The 24158-nt window shown below is 37.2% G+C and overlaps 1 protein-coding gene across 1 annotated transcript; it reads left to right on the plus strand.

Annotated features, from left to right (window-relative positions):
- The first annotated feature begins 1304 nt into the window (after nt 1–1304).
- aftphb (aftiphilin b) lies at nt 1305–19653 on the plus strand. Its single transcript, XM_038307446.1, has 10 exons — nt 1305–1386; nt 9103–10184; nt 10271–10437; nt 12914–13040; nt 13125–13181; nt 13273–13389; nt 13475–13532; nt 18760–18846; nt 18975–19092; nt 19194–19653. The coding sequence occupies exons 2-10, from the start codon at nt 9138–9140 to the stop codon at nt 19336–19338; spliced, it is 1923 nt and encodes a 640-aa protein (XP_038163374.1). The 5' UTR covers nt 1305–1386; nt 9103–9137; the 3' UTR covers nt 19339–19653.
- The last annotated feature ends 4505 nt before the right edge of the window (nt 19654–24158 follow it).

Here is a 24158-nt window from a genome sequence, read left to right on the forward strand (position 1 = left end):
CAGCTGCAGTCCACTCTTTGTGAATCTCCCCCACATTTTTGAATGGGTTTTGTTTCACAATCCTCTCCAGGGTGCGGTTATCTCTCTTGCTTGTAAACTTTTTTCGACCACATCTTTTCCTTCCCTTCGCCTCTCTATTAATGTGCTTGGACACTGAGCTCTGTGAACAGCCAGCCTCTTTAGCGATGACCTTTTGTGTCTTGCCCTCCTTGTGCAAGGTGTCGATGGTCGTCTTTTGGACAACTGTCAAGTCAGCAGTCTTCCCCATGATTGTGTAGCCTATAGAACTAGACTGAAAGACCATTTAAAGGCTTTTGCAGGTGGTTTGAGTTAATTAGCTGATTAGAGTGTGGCACCAGGGGCCATCAATTTTGAACCTTTTCACAATATTCTAATTTTCTGATATGATGAATTTGAGATTTTCATTTGTTGTCATTTGTAATCATCAAAATTAAACAAAATAAACATCTGAAATATATGAGTTTTTATGTAATGTATGAATATAATATACAAGTTTCACTTTTTAAATGGAATTACTGAAATCAATCTACTTTTTCATGATATTCTAATTTTATGACCAGCACCTGTACATTTGATCACGGCTGCATTTCAAGAATTGGAAATGTCATGAAAGCTGAACAAAATGACAAAAAACAAAAGTTGTCCAAGTTTGAAAAGTTGAAAAATCAACAGTGTGCTACAAATCCTTCTTTTAGACATTTTGTATACAAAATAGTAAACAAAAAGAAATTTCGTTAACAGCTCTCTGGACAATTTCATTTTTAAGGTAAGCAGCAGTGATAAAAAAAAAAAAAACACATTGTGATGAAAAACAGTAACAGTTATACTAATAATCTAACTTTTTGTAATAAAAAATATTAAAAATTGTATTTAAAAAATAATTCAATTAAAGAATTAGAAAAACATATCAAAGCTTGGATATGTTTTTTATTTTTTATCCATCGCTGTAAACCAGCAGAATTGGGCTGGCTGATAAAAAATGATATGCAGTACCGAATTGTGCCAGAAGGAGGTGGTATTGCAATCTGTACGCTTGGACATAGATTGTATATTTTCAAGAGGTAACACTACAATTCGAATGTATGATTCTGTACATCAAAAGATTGCCTCTGATTCTTATTTGTATTTTATTCCCAAATATTGCGAGCTAAACTTATCGAGGTTCTAAGTACTATTAGCCAGGTACAAAAAAACCAAAAACAAATCAACCCTGACTGCTTCCGTTCCTGCTTTTTGTCTCACTGCAAAGATCAGCTCAAATGTAACGCAGAGTGAGAGCTCTTCTTGTTACCGACGTTCTACCTCATTCCCATACAGACTGAAGCTAAAGGAGGTGATGGGGGAGCGGAACTGCGAAACTGACAGGCAAGCAAAATTAATTGTTGCTGCTGACATTGAAATGTCTACTTAATAACTTTTAGTTGGTTGTGGATACATAAGATTCAATAATAATGCAGCTTTTAATAAATGACAACATAAACCGGCTTTTGGTGGGAAAGCTAGCTAATCTGCGATGGTAACAATAATAATGAGCTAATGGGATCAGCTTTCTGTTTAGAACAATAAACCGTCATCGTTAGGTCGCTTTAATACTCTCCTCTTTTATTTTTACTCTATTATGTTGGTTTTCTCATAATGTCTTTATAATTTTAGTGTCTGTTCTTCCCACCTGTCTGTTAATCCAGCATGAAGACTGGAGAAAAGGACAATAGTGTTTGTTTTTTCTGTTGAACAAACCTAGAGAAACAGGCTGTTATCACAGCAATAAGGGATGAAATATATCATTAAAACAAGGTGAACAGGCCAGTTTTGTTCAATGAAAGGACAGTAAAATAAAGCCTTTAATCTATTCCTGCTGAGCTGTGAGGCGGATTATCTTTCCTGTATCGGTTTACTGAGGCAGGACAATCCTGGCCTGTTTTTCCACAGATTCAACTAAAGGCTCAGACATCACTTCTTTCTTTCTTTATTTTATTTTAAAGGCACGCGACTATAAGGAAAACACAGGGAGGCAACTTCCCCAAAACATCAAGCATCAGAGAGTTTAGAGATAAAACCTTCATGAATATGTACAGCTGCTGGGACTGGATTTGACTTGTAAATGTTTTGAACAGAGGTGGGTAGAGTACCCAGATATTGTACTGAAGTAAGAGAAGCACTAATTTAACACTTTTTACTCAAATAAGAGTAAAAAGTAGTCATCCAAGAAATTACTAGAGAAAATGTAAAAAGTAGTTATCTGAGGAATTACTCAAGTAATGGTAAAAAGTATTTACCCCAGAAATGACTAGAGTAAAAGTACAAAGTAGTTATCCAAGAAATTTCTTGAGTAAAAGTACAAAGTATTTATCAGAGAAATTACTAGAGCAAAAGTAAAAAGTAGTTATCTGAGGAATTACTCAAGTAATAGTAAAAGTAGTTACCCAAGAAATTACTCGAGTAAAAGTAAAAAGTAGCTATCCGAGAAATTACTCCAGTAAAAGTACAAAGTAGTTACCCAGGAAATAACTTGAGTCAAAGTACAAAGTATTTATCAGAGAAATTACTAGAGTGAAAGTAAAAAGTAGCTATCTGAGGAATTACTCAAGTAATAGTAAAAGTAGTTACCCAAGAAATTACTAGAGTAAAAGTAAAAATTAGTCATCCAAGAAATTACTAGAGTAATAGTACAAAGTAGTTATCCAAGAAATTACTCGAGTAAAAGTACAAAGTATTTATCAGAGAAATTACTAGAGTAAAAGTAAAAAGTAGTTATCTGAGGAATTACTCAAGTAATAGTAAAAGTAGTTACCCAAGAAAATACTCGAGTAAAAGTAAAAAGTAGTTATCCAAGGAATTGCTTGAGTAAAAGTAAAAATTATTTACCCAAGAAATTACTAGTGTAAAAGTACAAAGTATTTATCAGAGAAATTACTAGAGTAAAAGTAGAAAGTAGTTATCTGAGGAATTACTCAAGTAATAGTAAAAGTAGTTACCCAAGAAATTACTAGAGTAATAGTAAAAAGTAGTTACCCAAGAAAATACTCGAGTAAAAGTAAAACGTAGTTATCCAAGGAATTACTTGAGTAAAAGTAAAAATTATTTACCCAAGAAATTACTAGAGTAAAAGTACAAAGTAGTTACCCAAGAAATTACTTGAGTAAAAGTACAAAGTAGTTATCTGAGGAATTACTCAAGTAATAGTAAAAGTAGTTACCCAAGAAAATACTCGAGTAAAAGTAAAAAGTAGTTATCCAAGGAATTGCTTGAGTAAAAGTAAAAATTATTTACCCAAGAAATTACTAGTGTAAAAGTACAAAGTATTTATCAGAGAAATTACTAGAGTAAAAGTAGAAAGTAGTTATCTGAGGAATTACTCAAGTAATAGTAAAAGTAGTTACCCAAGAAATTACTAGAGTAATAGTAAAAAGTAGTTACCCAAGAAAATACTCGAGTAAAAGTAAAACGTAGTTATCCAAGGAATTACTTGAGTAAAAGTAAAAATTATTTACCCAAGAAATTACTAGAGTAAAAGTACAAAGTAGTTACCCAAGAAATTACTTGAGTAAAAGTACAAAGTAGTTATCTGAGGAATTACTCAAGTAATAGTAAAAGTAGTTACCCAAGAAAATACTCGAGTAAAAGTAAAACGTAGTTATCCAAGGAATTACTTGAGTAAAAGTAAAAATTATTTACCCAAGAAATTACTAGTGTAAAAGTACAAAGTATTTATCAGAGAAATTACTAGAGTAAAAGTAGAAAGTAGTTATCTGAGGAATTACTCAAGTAATAGTAAAAGTAGTTACCCAAGAAATTACTAGAGTAAAAGTACAAAGTATTTATCAGAGAAATTACTAGAGTAAAAGTACAAAGTATTTATCAGCGAAATTACTCGAGTAAAAGTAAAAAGTAGTTATCTGAGGAATTACTCAAGTAATAGTAAAAGTAGTTACCCAAGAAATTACTCGAGTAAAAGTAAAAAGTAGCTATCCGAGAAATTACTCCAGTAAAAGTACAAAGTAGTTACCCAAGAAATTACTAGTGTAAAAGTACAAAGTATTTATCAGAGAAATTACTAGAGTAAAAGTAGAAAGTAGTTATCTGAGGAATTACTCAAGTAATAGTAAAAGTAGTTACCCAAGAAATTACTAGAGTAAAAGTACAAAGTATTTATCAGAGAAATTACTAGAGTAAAAGTACAAAGTATTTATCAGAGAAATTACTAGAGTAAAAGTACAAAGTATTTATCAGCGAAATTACTCGAGTAAAAGTAAAAAGTAGTTATCTGAGGAATTACTCAAGTAATAGTAAAAGTAGTTACCCAAGAAATTACTCCAGTAAAAGTACAAAGTAGTTACCCAAGAAATTACTTGAGTAAAAGTACAAAGTATTTATCAGCGAAATTACTCGAGTAAAAGTAAAAAGTAGTTATCTGAGGAATTACTCAAGTAATAGTAAAAGTAGTTACCCAAGAAATTACTCCAGTAAAAGTACAAAGTAGTTACCCAAGAAATTACTTGAGTAAAAGTACAAAGTATTTATCAGCGAAATTACTCGAGTAAAAGTAAAAAGTAGTTATCTGAGGAATTACTCAAGTAATAGTAAAAGTAGTTACCCAAGAAATTACTCGAGTAAAAGTAAAAAGTAGCTATCCGAGAAATTACTCCAGTAAAAGTACAAAGTAGTTACCCAAGAAATTACTTGAGTAAAAGTACAAAGTAGTTATCTGAGGAATTACTCAAGTAATAGTAAAAGTAGTTACCCAAGAAATTACTAGAGTAAAAGTAAAAATTAGTTACCCAAGAAATTACTAGAGTAATAGTAAAAAGTAGTTATCCAAGGAATTACTTGAGTAAAAGTATAAAGTATTTATTCAGGAAATTACTCAAGTAAAAGTAAAAAGTATTAATCCTTGAAATTACTCAAGTAAAAGTAAAAAAAAAGTATTTGGTAAAAAGGCTAATTAGGTACTGTCTAATAGTTGGATAATGACATCTGATTTACTGTTTAGAAATGATGCTGACTAACAGACTTTATGTTCAGATTCTGGTATTTTAAAGCCTCAAATGCCTAAAGAATTTAAATAAATATCATAAGTATAAAAAGCACATTTGTGCAAAATAAATACTTTTGTCTTTCTTTTATCTTAATCTTGGATTTGTTGAAATTACTCAGATTACGCAGTAGTTAAAACTCAACACTATTTCTGCTATTTGAATTGAAAAAGCTTCCTGGATGGGAAGCAAAACGCCTTCAAACTTGGACTGTTTTGGAATAACTCAGAATCTTCACTATCATATTTACAAGTATATTACTTAAGTTAAAGTTAAGAAGTACGGCAGAGTAAAAGTACTAAAAGTATTTTTTTTTTTTTATTGTTACTCAAGTAAATGTAACTAATTAATACCCATCTCTGATTTTGAGTAAATAAACTATGAAAAAAACAAACTCAAGGGAGCACAGGAGTTAAAATCAATGTTTTGGTTTGAAATGTTTTTATAAAATAAAACAAAGGGAAAGGTTATACCTTCAGGGTTAACTGTTTGTGTCCTGCCCTCTTGTCTAGAGGTTGCTGTTTAAATCACAAACACGCCGATTTGTTTGGTGGAGGTTATTTTCCAGGCTTTACATGTCGCAGTCGCTGAACTGGATCTTATCTGACAGCCTGGACAGATTTCTGTTGTGCTGTGAAGCCTTATCCGCTGCTGCTGTGTGAGACCTACTACGGAAACTGAGGAGGGACATTCTACTCTTTCCGGATGGAGGAAACATATCTACCTCCTTCAAACTTTTCAAATCAGTTAAAATAAACAATAAAAAACATAGGCCTGAAACAATTACTTGCATTAATTGATTATTTATTGTCAGCTAATTCAGTAATCGATTAATTGTAAACTGGAGTATAGAGTCTCTAAAACTTGCCTTTAGCTGACAGAGAGACCCACTCGCCCCAGTTTTTTTTAAACCAAAATAAATAAATAAAACTTTTTCATCTGTCAATATGCTCCATCCAGGACTCCTCAAGTGGAAAAGTTTTAGTTTTACCTGATTTAACTTTGTACAATGTCTTCTTTAAAGAACATTGGGCTCTCTGATTATTAATCGATTTATGAAAAAAAAAATCTATTAATCGATTAGCAAAATAATTGTTAGTCCAGCTCTAGAAACACGTGAAACATTTCTCTGAAAACAGGACTTCTTCTGCGAAGAATAACAGCAGTCTGAAAGCGCTCGTCTGAAGGTTAACAAACAAACTAGTAGTATCTGATGGGGGGGCAGACTAGTTGCTGGACTGCATTGGCCTGTTTCCAACATAGCACAAAAATAAACCTTACTATTATATTATTTAATGACCTGTTCAGAAAAATATTTATAAATTGTCTCCAGCTGTTTGTATCCTTTCAGCTACTCTGATCAAAAATAGCGCCGCACAACATGGCGTCTCCCATTGGATGCACCCCTTCCCTTGTATTTATAAACTACTAAATCTAAGCTCTGAGAACTCTTTTTTTATTTGATGTTATTAGACATTTACAGAAAATTTATGTATTAAAGCAGTACTTAATTTTTGCTAATTAAAAGCCAGATTTGTTACTCACTTTCCCTTTAAATGTTGTTTCGTTACTGGCTATATTTTCAGTTTCAGGTCCTTTAGTTTATTCTGGTTGGTTGTGCGTTATATTTTATACCGCCTTTAAACATGTGATGGTAGTTAATTAGCCTAGTAAACTAGCCCCGTCCGCCAGCGGCCAAAATCATTTTTGCCTGCGAGTTGGACTAAACTCGATCAATGCCCCAGGCCCTAGAACCGGCAGGCCAATCACAACGCAGAGATGAGTTTTGAACTTTTGGATAGCAGGCGGGGTTTTGAGGGCGTGACAACAAAGCTGCGAGATGCTGGAGAAAGCACAACAAGGAAGAGGGCAACAACTATTGAACAGTTCTCGTTTTACTCAGCTTTGGAATCAGTTTTGAAATGATTAGACTTGGGTTTTTCATTGAAACATGAGCAGGAAGAGGCTCTACGATCATTCATTTTTAAGAAGGACATATTCGCTGTTTTACCGATAGGCTGTTTGTTTACACTCCACCACCAGCTTTCTGTCGCGCTTACTACGTCACAGTCAGTTGCTCTCATTGGTCAGAGCATTGGCCAATAGGCACAGACATGGTTTGAAAAACAACGGGTTGTTCTCATCAACAATATTCCGATTCTCATTTATCGGGGCCAGACTAAATTACACATTTAGTCTAACATTTAGTCTGGTTTATCAGGCTAGTAGTTAATGGCATCTCTAAGATTTTTAAAAATCAATCGTTGGTTATCTGAATTGCAGTGGCGGCTGGTGGAGTTTTCTCCAGGGGGAGCTATAACTTCAAAATAGACATATACCAAAAACCAATCATACGTATACTAATTTATCACACCGATCTATTTGAATGAATGCCAACGACAAAAAATAATGTAGGGCTGCAACTAACGATTAGCCAACCTTATCACTGTCTGTAACCTACTAACAAGGTAAGGAAAGCATCAGATGAGCTACCTGAGAAACTAACCTTACGTTTTCCCCACTTTAAAACGAAACAAACATGGTCGCTCACCCTACTGATCAGCTCTCTTCACTGCCATCGAAGGCTCCAACGTGTTTTCTTTTCAGGTGCTGCATAATAATAGTGGTGCTTCCGTGCCATGTTAATTTGTTTTTACAAAAGTTGCATGTTACGAAGCGCGCATGCGCCGTCAATCCCGGCGCATGCGCGCTTCATTTGCAGTCTGGACGCTGAGGGTAAACATCCTGCGGCTCTGACTGCAGCGCTGAGAGGGACTCCTGTGGGAGAACGGGGTTGGGAAGGGGGACAGGAGTAGGAACGATACATGCTCTCACTTAAGAGTCTCCAAAAGCCGCCAGTGACACCGTAAAAAGTCGCCAGATTTGTCGCTAAATATAGCGACAAAGTCGCTGAGTTGGCAACACTGCACCTGCGGCGCTGGCTCTCTCTGCCATGTGTTTTGTTTTTTCTTCCCCCGTTTCAGTCAAGTGGATGTGATGACGACGGCGGCGGATGACGCATTAATTGCGCGAACCAACTAATCGATGATGAAATTCGTTGCCAACGCTTTTAAAAGTCGATTTTTATCGATTTTATCGATTCGTTGTTGCAGCCCTAAAATAATGTAATAAAGTTTTCTAATAAATTTGCTTGCATTTGAGTCAATGAGTCGATGCAATCAACTGGTTTTCCTTAGATATAAAACTTTGAATCAATTTGACTGTATAATCTGGTGAACTGTGAAGTGCCTTGAGATGACATGTGTTGTGAATTGGCGCTATAGAAATAAACTGAATTGAATTGAATTAATAAACCAGTCCTATCTGTCTTTATCCATGCTGGATCAGATCCTGACGTCTGAAAAAAGAGGCACGGAAAGCATAATAAAAAAAGCATTAGCTTCGCTGCATGCAGTTAGCCAAGCTTTGTTGCTAAATAATGTAAATACGTCACCAATCCGAAAATTAAAACAGCTTTAGTCGTCATTAAACATTTATTTTGAACATCTAATAAATATATTCTTAAATATTAAAATTTTACAATTACATTTTTATTTGTTTTTTATGTCTTAATATTGGTCATTGGGTGAGTGGGGTGGCAACCTAGCGCCCTCTATGCGCCAGGCGTCACTCCTCAATTGATCTTTAATAATAAATTTGATGATCACTTCCTTAAGTCGATACCAGTGCTCAGAAGCTTTTTTTTTTTTTTTTAAGTTTAATCTGAGAAATAAAATTGCTAAGAGTAGGCCATGTCTAAGGTTGGTCATGGAGTGGCTAGTATTTGACAACGCTGGAGCTCCATCTCACTTCCTTTTGCTTCGATGTTGGCATCACAACCAGAAGTAAATATTTATTCATTTTGGACGCATCGAAATGTATAAAGCAATTATTAATATACCATAGTTCTATTTTATTCTGTAAAAGTATTCCTTTTATTTTGCTAAACTCTAAAAGTTTATTGTAATTAATAATTTTGTGTTTAAAAGAAGAAGCTATGACATTTAAATGGTTCATAATTTTTGTTTTTTCTTACTTTTTCTGACAGGCGCATGAGGCCTTTGGGTCCTGCTAGAAAAACCCATGGAGCCTGACGTGATCCCCTTGCCCTCCTACACCCCCCCTCCTCTGGATGGAGGATCGGAGGAGGAGGAGTTTGGGGATTTCTCTACAGGGGGGGTTTGCGCGACAATCGTTCACGCCGGCCAAACAGAACCGACTTCCTTTTTCAGACAGACCTCTCCCATGGAAAAGCCATCCACCGCTCTGCCTAACCCTGCTGAAGAAACGCACCGCCCTCCCTCTGAGGAGTCCAGGAACCACGACTCTGAATCTAATTTACATACTGGAGAAGATCGTCTCTCTGAGACCTTTGGTAGCTCTATAGCGAGCTCTTCTTTGGGGGAAACGGGCTTCGCTGATTTTACTTTCTTCGCGGAGCAGGTGGGACACCCCTGGTGTTGCGGCTTCACAGAGGAGTGGGATGGAAAAGTGGAAGAGCAGGACTGCGATTCGAGTCGGGAAGTTATTACGGAGCCTAGATCTCAGCATGTACCCAAGGCAAACAGAGGGGTCCGCGTTGAGAGGAAGCACTGTGACAGAAATGCAGCAGTTCAAAACCACTGTCAGTCTCAGGAAGATGAAGCAAATATACGGGCCCCCTGCCATGACGGCCCGTCGTTGGAGGGGGACTCAGCAGACCTGGAGCCAAATGTTTTATCCCTCATGTCTCAAAATGGCCAGACTGATTATGAGACGGAAGTAGTGGAGGTCTGTCTCATCAACAGCAGCACGGCAAAGACGGACGCTCCTCACTGCAATGCGACTCAGGGAACCTCTGCTACCTCCTGCCAGCAACACTCTGGTACTCACTCTCAAGACAAGTGTGCAGACTCTGCAGACGTTAACATGGAGCGTCACAGGGAACCTGTTGAGACAGCCGATACAGGAGTGCGGAGTCTGGGAAGCCTTCCTCCAAGTGACAGCTTTGCAGATTTCTGCTCAGCCCCTGGGCGGGACGATGAAGATGGGCCGTCGTGGGCCAACTTTACGGAGGAGATGCGGACACAGCTTAGAGAGCCAGAGGAGGAGTCGGAACAGGACGGTGAAACAAGAATGGAGAGATGTCAGGTAGAAAACAGTTCCGTAACTCTGATCCGGTCTCTGTTATCTTTAATTAACACTCCTCTTTTTTCTGTCTCTCTCTCCATGGTCAGGCTTCAGCATCCTGCAGTTTCCAGCGGCTCCTCCGGTCCAGTTTCCCAGAGGTATTTGTCCCGGTTGTGGAAGCTGAGGAGGACCTGCCCAACCTTGGTGCTTTGCTTCACGTCCAGCACTGTGCAGAGACGGAGGAGGGGACGCCAGAACTCCGCCCATCTCTGAGGTGATCAGCTGAGATTTATTAACACTCATGGCCACTAGGATTAATATACAGGTGATTTATTATGAATTCAAACAAATAAAACCCAATAAATAAAATCTGATTGTTTCTAATTTCTTACATCCATCATAGACAACACCTTCCACCCTCTGCACCAGAATGTAGAGGAGCTGAGCAGCTCCTTTAGTGACAGACCTTTACAGCCTGTTTGTAAAAAGGAGCGCTACCACAGGTCATTCACCCCTGCTGTAACCAGACTATATAATGCGACACTACAACAGCAATAACTTGAGGCAATATCTAATCTGCAATTACTATTTTATACCCTGTGCAATAACCAGTTTTTTATATTTAATACCCAGTGCAATAATTATATATATAAATACCCACTTTAATACCCTTTGCAATAACCCTGTATAATGTGTGACCACTTTATTCTTCTTTTTGACCATTGAGCCAATGTAACACGTACATTTCTCCATTGGAAGATCAATAAAATCAATCAATCAATTCTACATTAGAGATAAACCCATACGTCAGCCGGACGATTGATCAGCAGCCATGCCTTGAGGTCACGTTTTGTTGATTGAGCCCCAAAAAACCAGTAAGGTTCATCTTAAAGCCTGTCAGGACACCGCCTATCTACTCTGCAAAAACAATATGGAAAAAAGTAAAGATTTATTAAATTAAGTGTATTTAACCTTAATTTAAGAAAGTAAATAAGATGATTTGCCAATAGAATGATTGGTTTCACTCTTAGAATAAGATAATTATATAATATGCACTTGAAATAAAACAATGCAATTGTTTTTCTTATTTTAAATGTAAATTGTCTTGTTCCATTGACAAAGACTTACTTAACTCCTCAATAAAAAATGCACTTATTTTAAGAATAAGTGATTTGATTTAAATTATTTGCAGTGTAACCTGATGAGCTCCGCAGGCATAGGCTTAACCACAGAAGCAGACATGGTAACTCTGGAGGAGCTGCAGAGTTCTGTATCTGGTATATCAACTTTGCAAAATGAAACCCTTATTGCCCCGTTAGCTGAGAAACAGCGAACAGGGAAACAGAGCATTGGTTCGCGGCGTCCCATCACATAGACAATCCTGGAGCTGAAGTAAACGGTGTAACTTCTGTTCCTAAACTAAATGATGGTCTGGTTTATGTGGAAAACTGAGATTCTCTCCGATTCTCACTTGGATGTCGGAAACCAGGTTTTAGCAAAACACTTTCAGTCATGATTTTTTTAGGGAAAGTAATGTTTTTTGTCTAGGTTTAATTGCCCGGTAAGGACAGACTGTTATTTGCAGGGATTTTCTCCTGGTTTTATCGTCCAAACTTGTTTCAAAGGTACTTAATGTGCCTCATTTTACTTGGAGTTTGGATTTTTAGTCTCTGTTGCCTCACACTATACTTATTGATTAAATCTGGACTTGCCAGCAGAGCGCTGGGCGTGCATTCTTTTATTTTTTGTTATTTCGAAAGACAGATTTCCATTACATCAGTAATCACAGCTTCATCCATTTAAGATTATAACTGAAGTTATAAGCAGAAAGTTCAAGTGATTTTGTCCATGTTGCCTTTCTGGTATTTTTAACATAATATCACTAACTTAATTGTAAAGATAACAAAAATGAACAGAATTAAACAGTAATGGGGATTGCACCACCTTGAGTAAGACATAAGAGGGCAAAACATATTTCAGAAGAACAATCAAATGAAGTCGAATCTAATTGGTTTCACGTACTCAGTCCATTTGGACCAAATCTTATAAAATTTTTCTTTTTCTAATTGGAGGGAAAAACAGATCTTTTCCATCACATAAATCTGGTAAACAATTTCAATCCATTCATCAATAGTGGGGGGGTCTGGTTTCATCCATTTCCTTGTGATGGCCTTCTTACTGGCAGCCAGTAGTGTAGCCAGCAGTTTTTTGTCTTTGTTAGTCCATGTGTCCAATTGTAGATTGCCCAGATACAATGTTTCATATTTTAATGGAATACCTACATTGAATATATTTTCAATATGCTTGTGGAACTCTTTCCAATATGGTTTTATTACCTGACAGTCCCAAAAAATGTGAAAGCGGTTAGCTACTTCAGATCCACAGAGTCTCCAGCAGGCGTCCCCATTGTTTTGATATCGTTTCTGAGTGGGTGTAACAAAAAATCGTACAATGTTTTTCCAGCAGAACTCCTGCCATGTGTTTGATCTGGTCGAGACCCACTGCAATTGACAAATTTCCTCCCAGCTCTCTTGTGAGATTTTAACCTTAATTTATTTTTCCCACTTCCTCTTTATGTATTCTGTATTCTCTTGTTTAGACAGCTGTATGGCCTTATATAATTTGGAGATGATTTTGCTGTCTGATCCGGGTTTAATTAGTGATAAACTGGGCGTGCATTTCATAAATCAGAGTGTCCAAATAAAAATATAAACTGAGTTGCATTGTGTGTTTCTTCAAACTCCATCCAGGATTCAGCAGTTGATGTTAAGTCCACATGAGGACATCCACGCCTCACTCAGCCTCCAGTTTAAGTGGGGGGGTTCCCACAGTAACACGACTCTGCTCAGGTGCCTTGGCGTGGACCCTCGGAACATCGTGAGTTTGCATCAGGAAGGTTTGTATTCAGATCCAGCCGAGCCGATGGGAGTTAATGAGGACGTTCTGTTTTTGTTGTGAAAGGTTTTTATCGGTACAAAGAAGCAAACTGTGGCTGTGCCAGCTTATGCCTCCTCATTGGTGAGTTCAGGAAGATAATCTAGACACTTTCGCCCACCGCTGCCTCTATTGTGTTTAAAAATGTCAATTTCCTCTCTTAATATTTGATCAGGGAATGCTGGATCCAACCAAAGACTCTCCGCCAGCCGTCTGCTCTCCAAGACGCGTGGCGCTCACTGCACCCTCCGCTCCCGAGGAAACACAGAAATCCCCGATATGCTCAGCTCAGGTAGTGTCTTTCAATCCAACACAAAGCTGAACACACCAAAAGCTGAAACACTGATATGAATATCGTGAAATCTCCGTCTGATCAGGAGCTTCCTTCGAAGACGCCGGACTGGAGCAGCAGAGGCCTTAGCGGCTCCCAGGAGGGTACGTCCCCTTGCCGAGCCCCTCACCCCTAGTAGTTTACCAGCCGCACCCGATGGCTGCCGCTAGAAAGCCAAAAAGAGTCTCCCTTCCTCCAGAGCATGCCCTGCTTCTCTCCTGGTCCTGCTCTGGTTTTCTCTCCTTCACTGCGCTGAGATCATGTTGCTCTCAACTAGCAGAGGAAACACTGAGCTGCCTCCATCTTTGAATTCCTTTCACCGTTTGGATCATTTATCTCAGTATTTATCAGTGCCATCTAAAGTGGTAACACCTTATATGGTTCAGGGTTAGCTGAATCCAGCTGTTTGATCCTGTATTACTGGTTAGCATCTGTCTGCTGCATGACTTTTCACCTTTATTGGACATTTTTTACTTGGTTTATCTTTGAAATCATCTGTGTGTTTATTTCATTTTTCTTCTTTTCCTTACTAGAACTTACTGGTTTTTTACAGATAAAATTAGAGAATGAATACTCATCAGCTCAGGTTGTCTGCTTATCTTCATGGCAGACTATCAGGGCCATTGCAGATTTTAAAAATTGGTAAAGTTCCAGAAATAAAATCAGACATTTTAAGGTTTATTTCACAGGTTTACAAGAAGACGCTGTAATATTTTCAGGTTTCAAAAAAGTTTACATTTGTAAGAAGAAAATCATAGTGTTTCAGGATTTAAGGCATGAATTCCTGATATTTGAAGCAGGATTATCACTGACACTTTAAAGGCGGGCATGATGTTAAGGTGATGAGCTCCTTTCACGTGTCAGAGCGATGTCATCCGGGGGGCAGCCTCCACACATCCGTGTTCCAGCCTCCTCTCCTGTTTCAGTTTTCCATGCCGGTACACGTCCTTCTGTCCTGAAAAAAAGCCCCAGATCTTCAGATTACAATTTGGAAAATATACAGATGTTCTACTAATACAGTCGGAGAAGTCTATATTAGTGGTTTACTTTGTAATTTTAAGTATTCAGTAAAAGAAAATTATCTTTTTTTTCTTGCAAATATACAACTTTTTCAACATCAGAATATATTAAGCTTTCGTCTTTGAAAATGTGAAAGGAATCTTTAATTTCTGATTTAACGATTAAAAGGGGGAAATTAATTCCTTTGTGGCTGGTCGGTTTCTTATTTCTTTATCCATCATGGCTCTCATGATCCATTGTGCATTTTTGCTCAGGAATGTTTGATAATTAAGATTTCTTTAAATTAAACTTCTGCAGGTTTGGGGGGAAAAAGGTAAAAAAAATGTGACAGTTTCAAAGTTATATGATGCTTTTTTTTTTTAATTATAACTTAGTTTTAAAAACCTAAAAATCCAAGACAAACATAAACTCTGATGCTTGTAATGATCCCAAACTACACTACCATGGTTTAGGTATATTTTGATGTTGGGAGGTTATTCTAAATAAATAAATGAATAGGGGTGAGTATTGGCCTGGGTGTTGTAATACGATGCATGTCTCGATATTTGGTTCACGATACGATATCACAATATTGCAATATCACTATATTTTGCAGTATTTTTCCCAGCTAACAAAATATAGATAAAAAAATAAGTGCTGTATCTGTTCATCAAAAGGTATTGGTCATTTAGTTGTATTTTGGCGTTTGAATCAGTCCACGTCTTCCACTGTGACTGCCTCAACTACAGATATGGAGCTGTGCCGCACAGCAAAAGGGCTCGTTTTAGGTAAAAATGTTTTTTGTTTTTTTTTAAATCAATGCTAGGAACTGAAAGATCGATATTATATCGGGGACCAGAAATCACAATATACCACTGAATCGATTTTTTTCCCCCACACCTATAAATAAATCAGGTAATTCAATTCAGTTTATTTCTATAGCGCCAATTCACAACACATCATCTCAAGGCACTTTACAGTTCACCAGATCATGCAGTCAAATTGATTCAGAATTTTCTATCTAAGGAAAACCAGTTGATTGCATTGACTCATTGACTCTTCAGCAATCCTTCACACTAAGCATGCTTGTAGCGACAGTGGAGAGGAAAAACTGCCTTTTAACAGGAAGAAACCTCCAGCAGAACCAGGCTCAGTGTGAGCGGCCATTTGCCGAGGCCGACTGGGGTTCAAGGACACAGAAGCAGATATAAAAAAAGCAACTGTAAATTTAATTCAAAGTTTGTTATAAGAATTTTTCTTATTTGTTTAAAAAAAACCTCAGCGAGCTAAATTACTTGTTAAATTTTGCTACAACAGGAAATTTTTTACTGCATTCAATTTAAGAAAACAAAATCACAGCAAAGGATAAGAGATAAAATTAACTTGTTTATCTTGTCATGGTAATTTAAAAAAATTTAAAACTACAAACTTTATTGTATTTTATCTTCAAATCATACTTAAATATCTTTGGCTGTAGAACTACAAAGTGAAAAATACAGTACTGAAGTATTTCAAAGAAGAACTACTTGTTTAATAAAAAATCATTTGCAAAAACATGTTTCCTAAAATGCAAGGTGAATTCTTAATCTTATATAAATCCATATTTGATAAAAGGTTTCCTCCCTAAGTAAGAAAAAACATAAACTAAATGACTGTCAGAACTACCACTTTAAAAACTAGCATTCGGAAGATTGCTAGTTTAAAGGGAAGATTAAAGTTTTTTTCCCCCTAACAATAAAACCGAGTTGCTTCATTCACTTATTACCTGTAGAGGGCAGCAAACAAAACATTACTCAAAATAAACCTCAACCACATTATGATTAATTTAAATAAAGTTTTACAAACCTGCTGTGTCATTCAGCTCTATTTTCTATTATTCTTTCTAATTCTTTTTATTATTATTTGTGCACTTAAACCTGTCTTACAAGCTCTACAGCTCTGTTTTTTAAAGACAGTATGCAATAAAATCATTCAAATAAAATAGTTTTTCTGTATTTTTTTCATTACCAATAAAAACAGTTTCTGCTTAAAAAAAAAATAAGGCAGAACATTTTATTGATGAATTGTACCTTGTTTCTACCTTTTCCTCCCCTAACTTCTTGAACTGTTTATTAATAACCTGAAGGTTTTTTACTTAACTTATTTGTTTCTGTTGCTCATCTTGAGCTCTTTCCCTTAATACTGTTGGGAAAATGCTTGTAAATACTGAAATAAATCAGTTGATCCTCCTTGTTTGGTTCGGCCCTATCTTCTCCTTGCTCCTTCACTATAGCTTAAAATTAGACAGCTTTGTTCTCTGGAAATGCTCCTTTTTATCTATTTAATGTGTTGGTAATTGTTGTTTTATGAAGGTATTATTATGTTGTTTTTTTTTAGATAGACTGTATCCCGTTTGAGCAGCATTACGCCCTGAGAGTCACTCCTTTTAGAAGCAATGCCGGCACTAAGTCTGACCTGTTGTCGGTGAATGTTGGACTGTGCCAGGGCTGCGCTCGCATCCCTGCTTTTTGTGGATGACGTGGTTCTCCTGGCAAGACCTGCAGCATTAACTGGGGCGGTTTGCAGCCGAGTGTAAAGAGGCCAGGATGAGAATCATCTCCTTGAGTCCGATGCCATGGTTTTGCATCGTATAAAGGTGACTTGTCCCCTTCAGGTTGGAGGAGAGTTCTTGCCTCAAGTGGAGGAGTTCAAGTATCTTGGGGTCCTGTTCATGAGTGAGGGAAGAAGCTAGAGATCAATTGATGGATCGGTGCGGCCGCCGCTTTAAGGCGGAAATGCACCGGTCTGTCGTCGTGAAGAGAGAGCTCAGCAAAAGGCAAAGCTCTTGATTTGCGGTCAATCTACATTCCTGCTAGGGTTGGGAATTGATAAGATTTTCTCGATTCCAATTCCCTTATCGATTATGTGAAACAATTTGATTCCTTATCGATTCTCTCATTGATTCTGTGAAACAATGAACTTGGCAAGTGCACACTGACATTCGTCTACCTTCGCCTGGGACATTCTATATCTGAATGGTTTGTTGAAAACAGAAGGCAATGAACGGGAGCTGCCAGCCTCTGAGCCAGCCAGGCTACTTCTCTCATCACAGTCTTCTAAATCTAATGGAGAAGGCATCCGTTTAATGAAAAAGCATTACTGTACAATTTCGGGAAATAAACTCATCTCCCCCTGATTTACATAAACAAGCGTCACCTTTCTCTCACTGCCTGAACTGCGGAGCAACTTCATAGCATGTTTAATAACCCCAAAGAGAGATAGGAAATTGGTTTATTTCCAGAAATGGCATCTGATTTACTAGGAACCACATGAAGCACAGCTACTTACCACCAGATTTGCCTTCCATGCTGGTCGTAACTTTAGCTTCTGTCCAGAAGCCATCAAAAACACGGCATTCGTTAAAATGTATGCCATGTTGTGTGCACAGGTGTTTCTGCATGTTGGATGTATTTCCTCCCGCAGATGTAATTGCCACTTTGCAATGCCACTCTGCAACTCTTGCAATGAAAACACATTGTTACCATCTTTCTCTTCCTTTAAATGAGGCCAAATTTTTGGTCGCTTTGAGCGCTTTTGTTTTGCTTTTCTAGACTTACACCTGGTTATGTTGTACTTGCTTACTGAATGCCGTGTGCGTAACTTGCGTAAAAAAAACGTGACGTAAGTCGTGCTCCCCACCGCTAGGCTCTGGTGCTGCCTAGAATCGCCAAGCGAGCTGCCAAACGGTGCCATGGAACTGGAACACACCGGTTCTGAACAGGAACCAGTTTTCGATTCCCATCCCTAATTCCTACCCTCACCTATAGTCATGAAATCTGGATCATGAACGAAAGAAGGAGATCCGGATGCAAGCGGCTGAAATGAGCATCCTCCACCGGGTGGCTGGGCTCTCCCTTAGAGAAAGGGTGAGGAGCTCATTCATTCAGGAAAGCCTTGGGCTAGAGCTGCTTCTCCTCCATATAAAAAGGAGTCTGCTGAGGTGGTTCAGAGATCTTTTTCTGATGCCTCTTGATCTGTGGAGGTGTTCCACGCACGTCCCACTGGGAGGAGGCCCATGACACCCTGGAGGGACGATGTCTCTCAGCTGGTCTGGGAGCGCCTCGAGGAGGTGTTTGTGGAGAGGGAAGTCTGGGAGTCTCTACTGAGACTGCTTCCTCCGCGACCCGGTCCTGGATGAAGCAGCAGACGATGAGACTGTAGTAAACAAAATAAAGAGCACTTTAATAAAGCTTTGACTGCCTGTTATAGAGCTAGCATTTTTAGGATTGTAGTGTCTGCTTTAAAATACAGCGTCAATTCTCATTTCCAATCAATTTCTCCTGTTGCTAACAGTCTGCTCCTCATTCGACCTTGATTATTTTGGTTCTGAAGAAGAAAGCATGTCCAGCAGCAGCAGGCGAACCAGCAGTCCTCCTCCAGGTTAGCGTGTGAAGCTACAGAACTTGCTGCCCTGTTCTCTAAGCCAAATCAGTGCTGCTTTATGCTCTGGTAATTCCCTTCAAGCTCTTGTCCCTTTTTATGTCTATTATGCGCACCTGCGTCTAAAGGTGTTGACCGTGAGCTGTATGAATTAATCATCAGTAAACTGGAAACTGGCAACAGCCAGAAAGAAGATGCTCTGAATCGACTGATGTCGGCTGCAGGGAGGACGAACGTATCCGCCAGGTCTGCAGCCAAATGCTTTCTGGAATTATCATTTAAAGTATGATCAGTAAATTGACTGTTAATCTTTATGTCTGTTGATTTGTGTTTCTGTTCTTGATCAGGAAGCCATCAGCGCAAGAAGAGCTCAGTGCAGAGGCAGACAGAATGATTTCTGAACTTCCTGACCTGACCTTCATGCAGGCCAAGGTTCTGATGTTCCCAATGTCTCTTGCCCCCAGCACTCACTCTTCTCCAGAACTATTCTAACCTGCAACATCAGAGGCTGCATCTACAACAAAGAACTGTTTAAAAAGACAGGAAAAACACCACATATATGAACTTTATATCAATTGATGTAGAAAAAAAGCAGAGCCTGACACTCTCCCTACTGGCCTATTTCATTTATGCAGTCAGTGTTCTTTTATTTTCCTTTACCATACTGCGCCCTCTGCTGGCTGTTTACTTTTACCACTATTGAGCACACTAAGTATAGTAAAGTGTAGTCCTAAGATTTTGTTTTTTAACCAACATGTTTTTACTTTAGATACTGCACTTTTTTCAAGTATGTTTTAAGAATGCATAAGTTTATTTTGATTAAAAATGTGTAAAAGTATAATTAAAATAGATATTTTTTTTTTCACTCACTTAAAAAAACTTTATGGATCACCTAAGAAGATTTAAAGATGGGAAGTTTCAGATATAAAGACATGTTGAAACTAATTTATCTTTTGCTTGGTTAAAAAAACAACAACAAACAGTTACTGTTTTAATTACACTTAAATGTTTTGGTTTATCAAACCAATTTTAACTTCAGACTAATATAAGTAAATGCCATAAGAACTTTGCAGATTAGGATTTTACATTGCTGCTTAACCCTATGGGAAAATATATTATTAAGTTCATCATCCAGACCAAAGTATCTGAAGAATCAAGAAATCAGATAAATAGAAGAATTCACACAACATGAAGTTGGTTAAAATATATATATAAAACACCAACTCAGCAGGTTATGACCTAAAGAAGTTCAAATGCAGATCAGAAACAGGAAGTTAAGCAATAGAAATGAACTGGATGAACATCAAACATAGAGTCAAACGTGGGGATATTATAGCGTGAGTTTGGCACTGCTTCAGGACTTTTAAAACCTAATATAGAGAATGAAACCATTATTGCAGCACTCTACCAAAGTGTACTGCTTATTTTGAGTTACCTGTCCTGGAACCAGGTTTAGTATAATTGCCTATAAAAATAGATAAATAAATGGAGAAAACATATAACTAACTGAAACTGTATTGTGTGTTTATAACACTGACTAAAACATACTAGAATTTAGGACTGAAGCGATTAATCAGGATTTATATTTTTTTCAAATACATGTCAATTATTTTGGTAATTGAATCAAATCATTACTTAGTACAATAGTAAACTCTAAAACGTGACATTTGCTAAAAGAATAACCTACTTGTAGCACTATATAAGACAATATACATTTAAACTATAAAAATTGGTAAACAAAAAACCCACAAACACTCGTTTATATATATGCATATGCATACCTGTCTTTTCCTTTCATATTTCAAGTTCGTTATAAGCTTTCCCACCCGATGCAATTGTTTTTACTTTTCTCATCTACATGACTCTTTAAAGTCAGCTGTAATTTTACCAGTGATGGAATATAATATCTTTTTAATCCTTGTATCATTTATATGTACATGGAAATACGATGCTCTGAACTTTTTAACCCAGTACCCTAAAATTTAACAACAGTATTGATAAAAAAAAAACTGATAACAGAATAAATGAAATAAAAAACTAAGCATTTTAAAATAACTGTAACTAATAAAATACAAGAACAACTAACAAACCAGTTATAAAAACACATTAAAATTAACTGAATTAGAGAAAAAGAAGCTAAAACTAAATCGCCTATAAAACCTCTTAATAATGCTTATTTTCCCCCTCATGAACATATTGGTATCATTTATAAAAGCAGAAATACGGAGTATGTTGCATTGTTTTGTATAACTAATAACAGTTAGGCAGTTTACTGAACATCTGTGGGGCTGTTGCAATGATTTATTGATAAAAAATTTGTTGAAAAACAAATTTTTGCCTAAAAGACAATTTTTTTATCACATTAGTAGCGGCTCTGATTAACTCAACATCCTGAATACTTGGTCTGCATATATGTTAGCGTTGAGGCCTTACAGGAGAGGGTTCAGGGTTCACTTCTTATCCAGGGCCTTTTATTGCACTGAGCTTGCATTTTCTGCCTGTGCAGGTGTGGGTTCTCCCCAGGTATTCTCACTTTCTTGCAGAATGCATAAGAGTGCAGAGTCCATGAAAACCTCTAGGTTGAATTCCACAACTTTTAACTCTTGGAACTGAAACAATCCAAGTTTGGACTTCAGAAGGAAATTAATCTAAACATAAATACCCACCTATACTTCTTTCATATTAACTGTGATCCTCGACATCACAGTTACTAATAATTGGTCATCAACAGCTGCGCTGTAGAGGTGGTCAGCAGTAACAAATTCCTAGGGGTGCACATCACAGACACCCTCAACTGGAATGTAAAAACCACCTCACTGGTCAAAAGGGCACAAAAGCGCATGAACTTCCTTCGGAGGATGAGGAGAGCCCACCAGCCCCCACCCATCCTCACCACCTTCTACAGAAGCACCATAGAGAGCGTTCTGACCAGCTGTCTCACTGTGTGGTGTGGAGGCTGCAGCGCCTCAGACTGGAAGAAGGTGAGAAGAGTGGTAAGAACACCAGAGATCATCTGGGCTCCTCTTCCCTCCATTAAAGACAATTCATCCCAGCGCTGTGTGTCCCCAGCCCGTAACATCAATGGACTGTTCTCCCTGCTGTCCTCTGGGAAGAGGCTTCGAAGCATCCGATGCAGATCCAGCAGATTCCAGAACAGTTTCTTCCCCACTGCCATCAGACTGCTTAATGTTATGTAAAATGGGTTATTAAAAAAAAAAAAAAAAAACGAAAAAAAAAATCTGAATGTTAGAACTGTAACTATACAATCATATGTTTACATCACTTTCATCACAATGTTTTTATCACTGCTACTTACCTTATCAAGGCTGCACTTTTTGTTTACAACTGTGTGTACAAAATGACAAAATAAAATCTGTCTAAGTCTAATTGATGCAAACAATTATTTAACTGCAGCCCAAGAAGCACCAGAGGCACCTGTACCATGGTTTAAGAGCCATGAGTGACATCTTTCTAGTACAGCTAATGGAACTATTAATTAAAACCTCACTTCAAGTAATAAAAATGAATTAGAAGAGTATTCTGTAAACTAAATACTCACAAAGCACAGTTTAATTAAATTATAAAGCTAAGCATTTAAGTTATACTCACTATTTTCCAGTACCTGCTGCACTTCAGATTTCAGAATATGAATCAGTGTATTATAGCTCCACATTTTTGTTGTAAAAAGAGAGGCGTAGCCAGAAATTTTTTATAAGGCTGGCCAGGCAATAACCAATGTACGCTGAGGGGTGGCCGAAAGTCGATAGGCGCCAGAACCTCAGGGTCAACCAAAGATAAGACTAACTATACTTTCCTACAGCCTTTGCTAAGCAACTGACGCATATATTTAAACATCCGTGCTTTCGAGATAAAAGATATAGTGGATAAAATACTTTCAGGTTTGAGTTGGATGTGTGTATATATCATGTTAGTTGGATGTGTGTATATATCATGTTAGTTGGATGTGTGTATATATCATGTTAGTTGGATGTGTGTATATATCATGTAAAACTGTAACTGGAGCGTGTAACAAAAGTAATTTCCCTCTGGGATTATTAAAGTATTTCTGATTCTGAGTTCTGGGGCAAACATCTTTTCCATTGTCAGTACTTACCAACTTTTATCAATAATCATTCTGTATAAAATTGATATTTACAACTACTGAACGTTTTTATTAAAATAGGTTTTTATCTATGATTTCACCGAAGACTCCTAGATGACTTACAGAGACACATCACTTTCTCTTTACCTCATGTAACACAAAATCTAATTCTGAAAAGAGCATGAATTCTGTGCTAATCTTTAATGTTATTATATTGTAAGGAGCCCCCTGGGTGTCAGGGTAAAAAAAAAAAAAATCTGTGCGGACAGATTGAGAAGCTGTGCTCTCGGTTTATTGATCATCAATAAACTGTGTGCCCTGCTTTGCATTCCATGTGCACACAGCTGCTCCGGAACCTTCAGAGCTTGATGCAAGGGTCGCACCTACAAGGTAAGTTTAGTCAATTAATTGTTTTATATATATATATATATATATATAAAACAATATATATATATATATATATATATATATATATATATATATATATATATATATATATATATATATATATATATATATATATATATAGACTTAGTCAATTCGCGTGGGCATGGGTTAATAAACCGAGAGCACTTCTTCTTTTATCTGTGCGGATTGGAAAACCGTGCGCTTAGTTTATCAATTCGTGCCCACGGATTTCCACCGGCTTTTTTTTTTTTTTTTACGCTGACACCCAGGGGGGCCTGTAATATTGATGTGTATAATTAACCATAGTGTTTTTACTGTCAAGAAATTATTAATATATGAAAATATAGTAAGTATTATATGAAAAATTAAAACTAATATTCCACTTGAGAGTATTACTGCTACCACCATCTGTATTAGAAGGAAAAAATGGTAGGGGTGGCTGATGATTGGCTAAGGGGGGCCACCCCTGGCCCCCCATCTTGCTCCGCCCTTGTTGTAAAAACATTTATATATATATTTACCAAAACATATAGGTACATATCAGAATAAATCGTATATATTTATAATTATAATGTTTTGTGTGCAGAAAATTGGAAATTGATTCTGATTACTTTAAAGTTTGTGGCAACAAGTCACTTCTTGAGGTTCAACAAAGTGTAGGTTTGGTGGGAGATTAAACAACAGCCGTTAAACTTAGATGCTTTTCACTGGTGATCTAATGAAGGAAACTATTCTAGTGTAAAATATAGTAGATGAATTTTTTTACAGTAGAGGAAGTGAGTGGTGATTTCAGCGGCTCCGT

This window comes from Cyprinodon tularosa, unplaced genomic scaffold (assembly GCF_016077235.1).
Source record: "Cyprinodon tularosa strain WSP-4 unplaced genomic scaffold, ASM1607723v1 ctg61, whole genome shotgun sequence".
Classification (NCBI taxonomy): domain Eukaryota; kingdom Metazoa; phylum Chordata; class Actinopteri; order Cyprinodontiformes; family Cyprinodontidae; genus Cyprinodon; species Cyprinodon tularosa.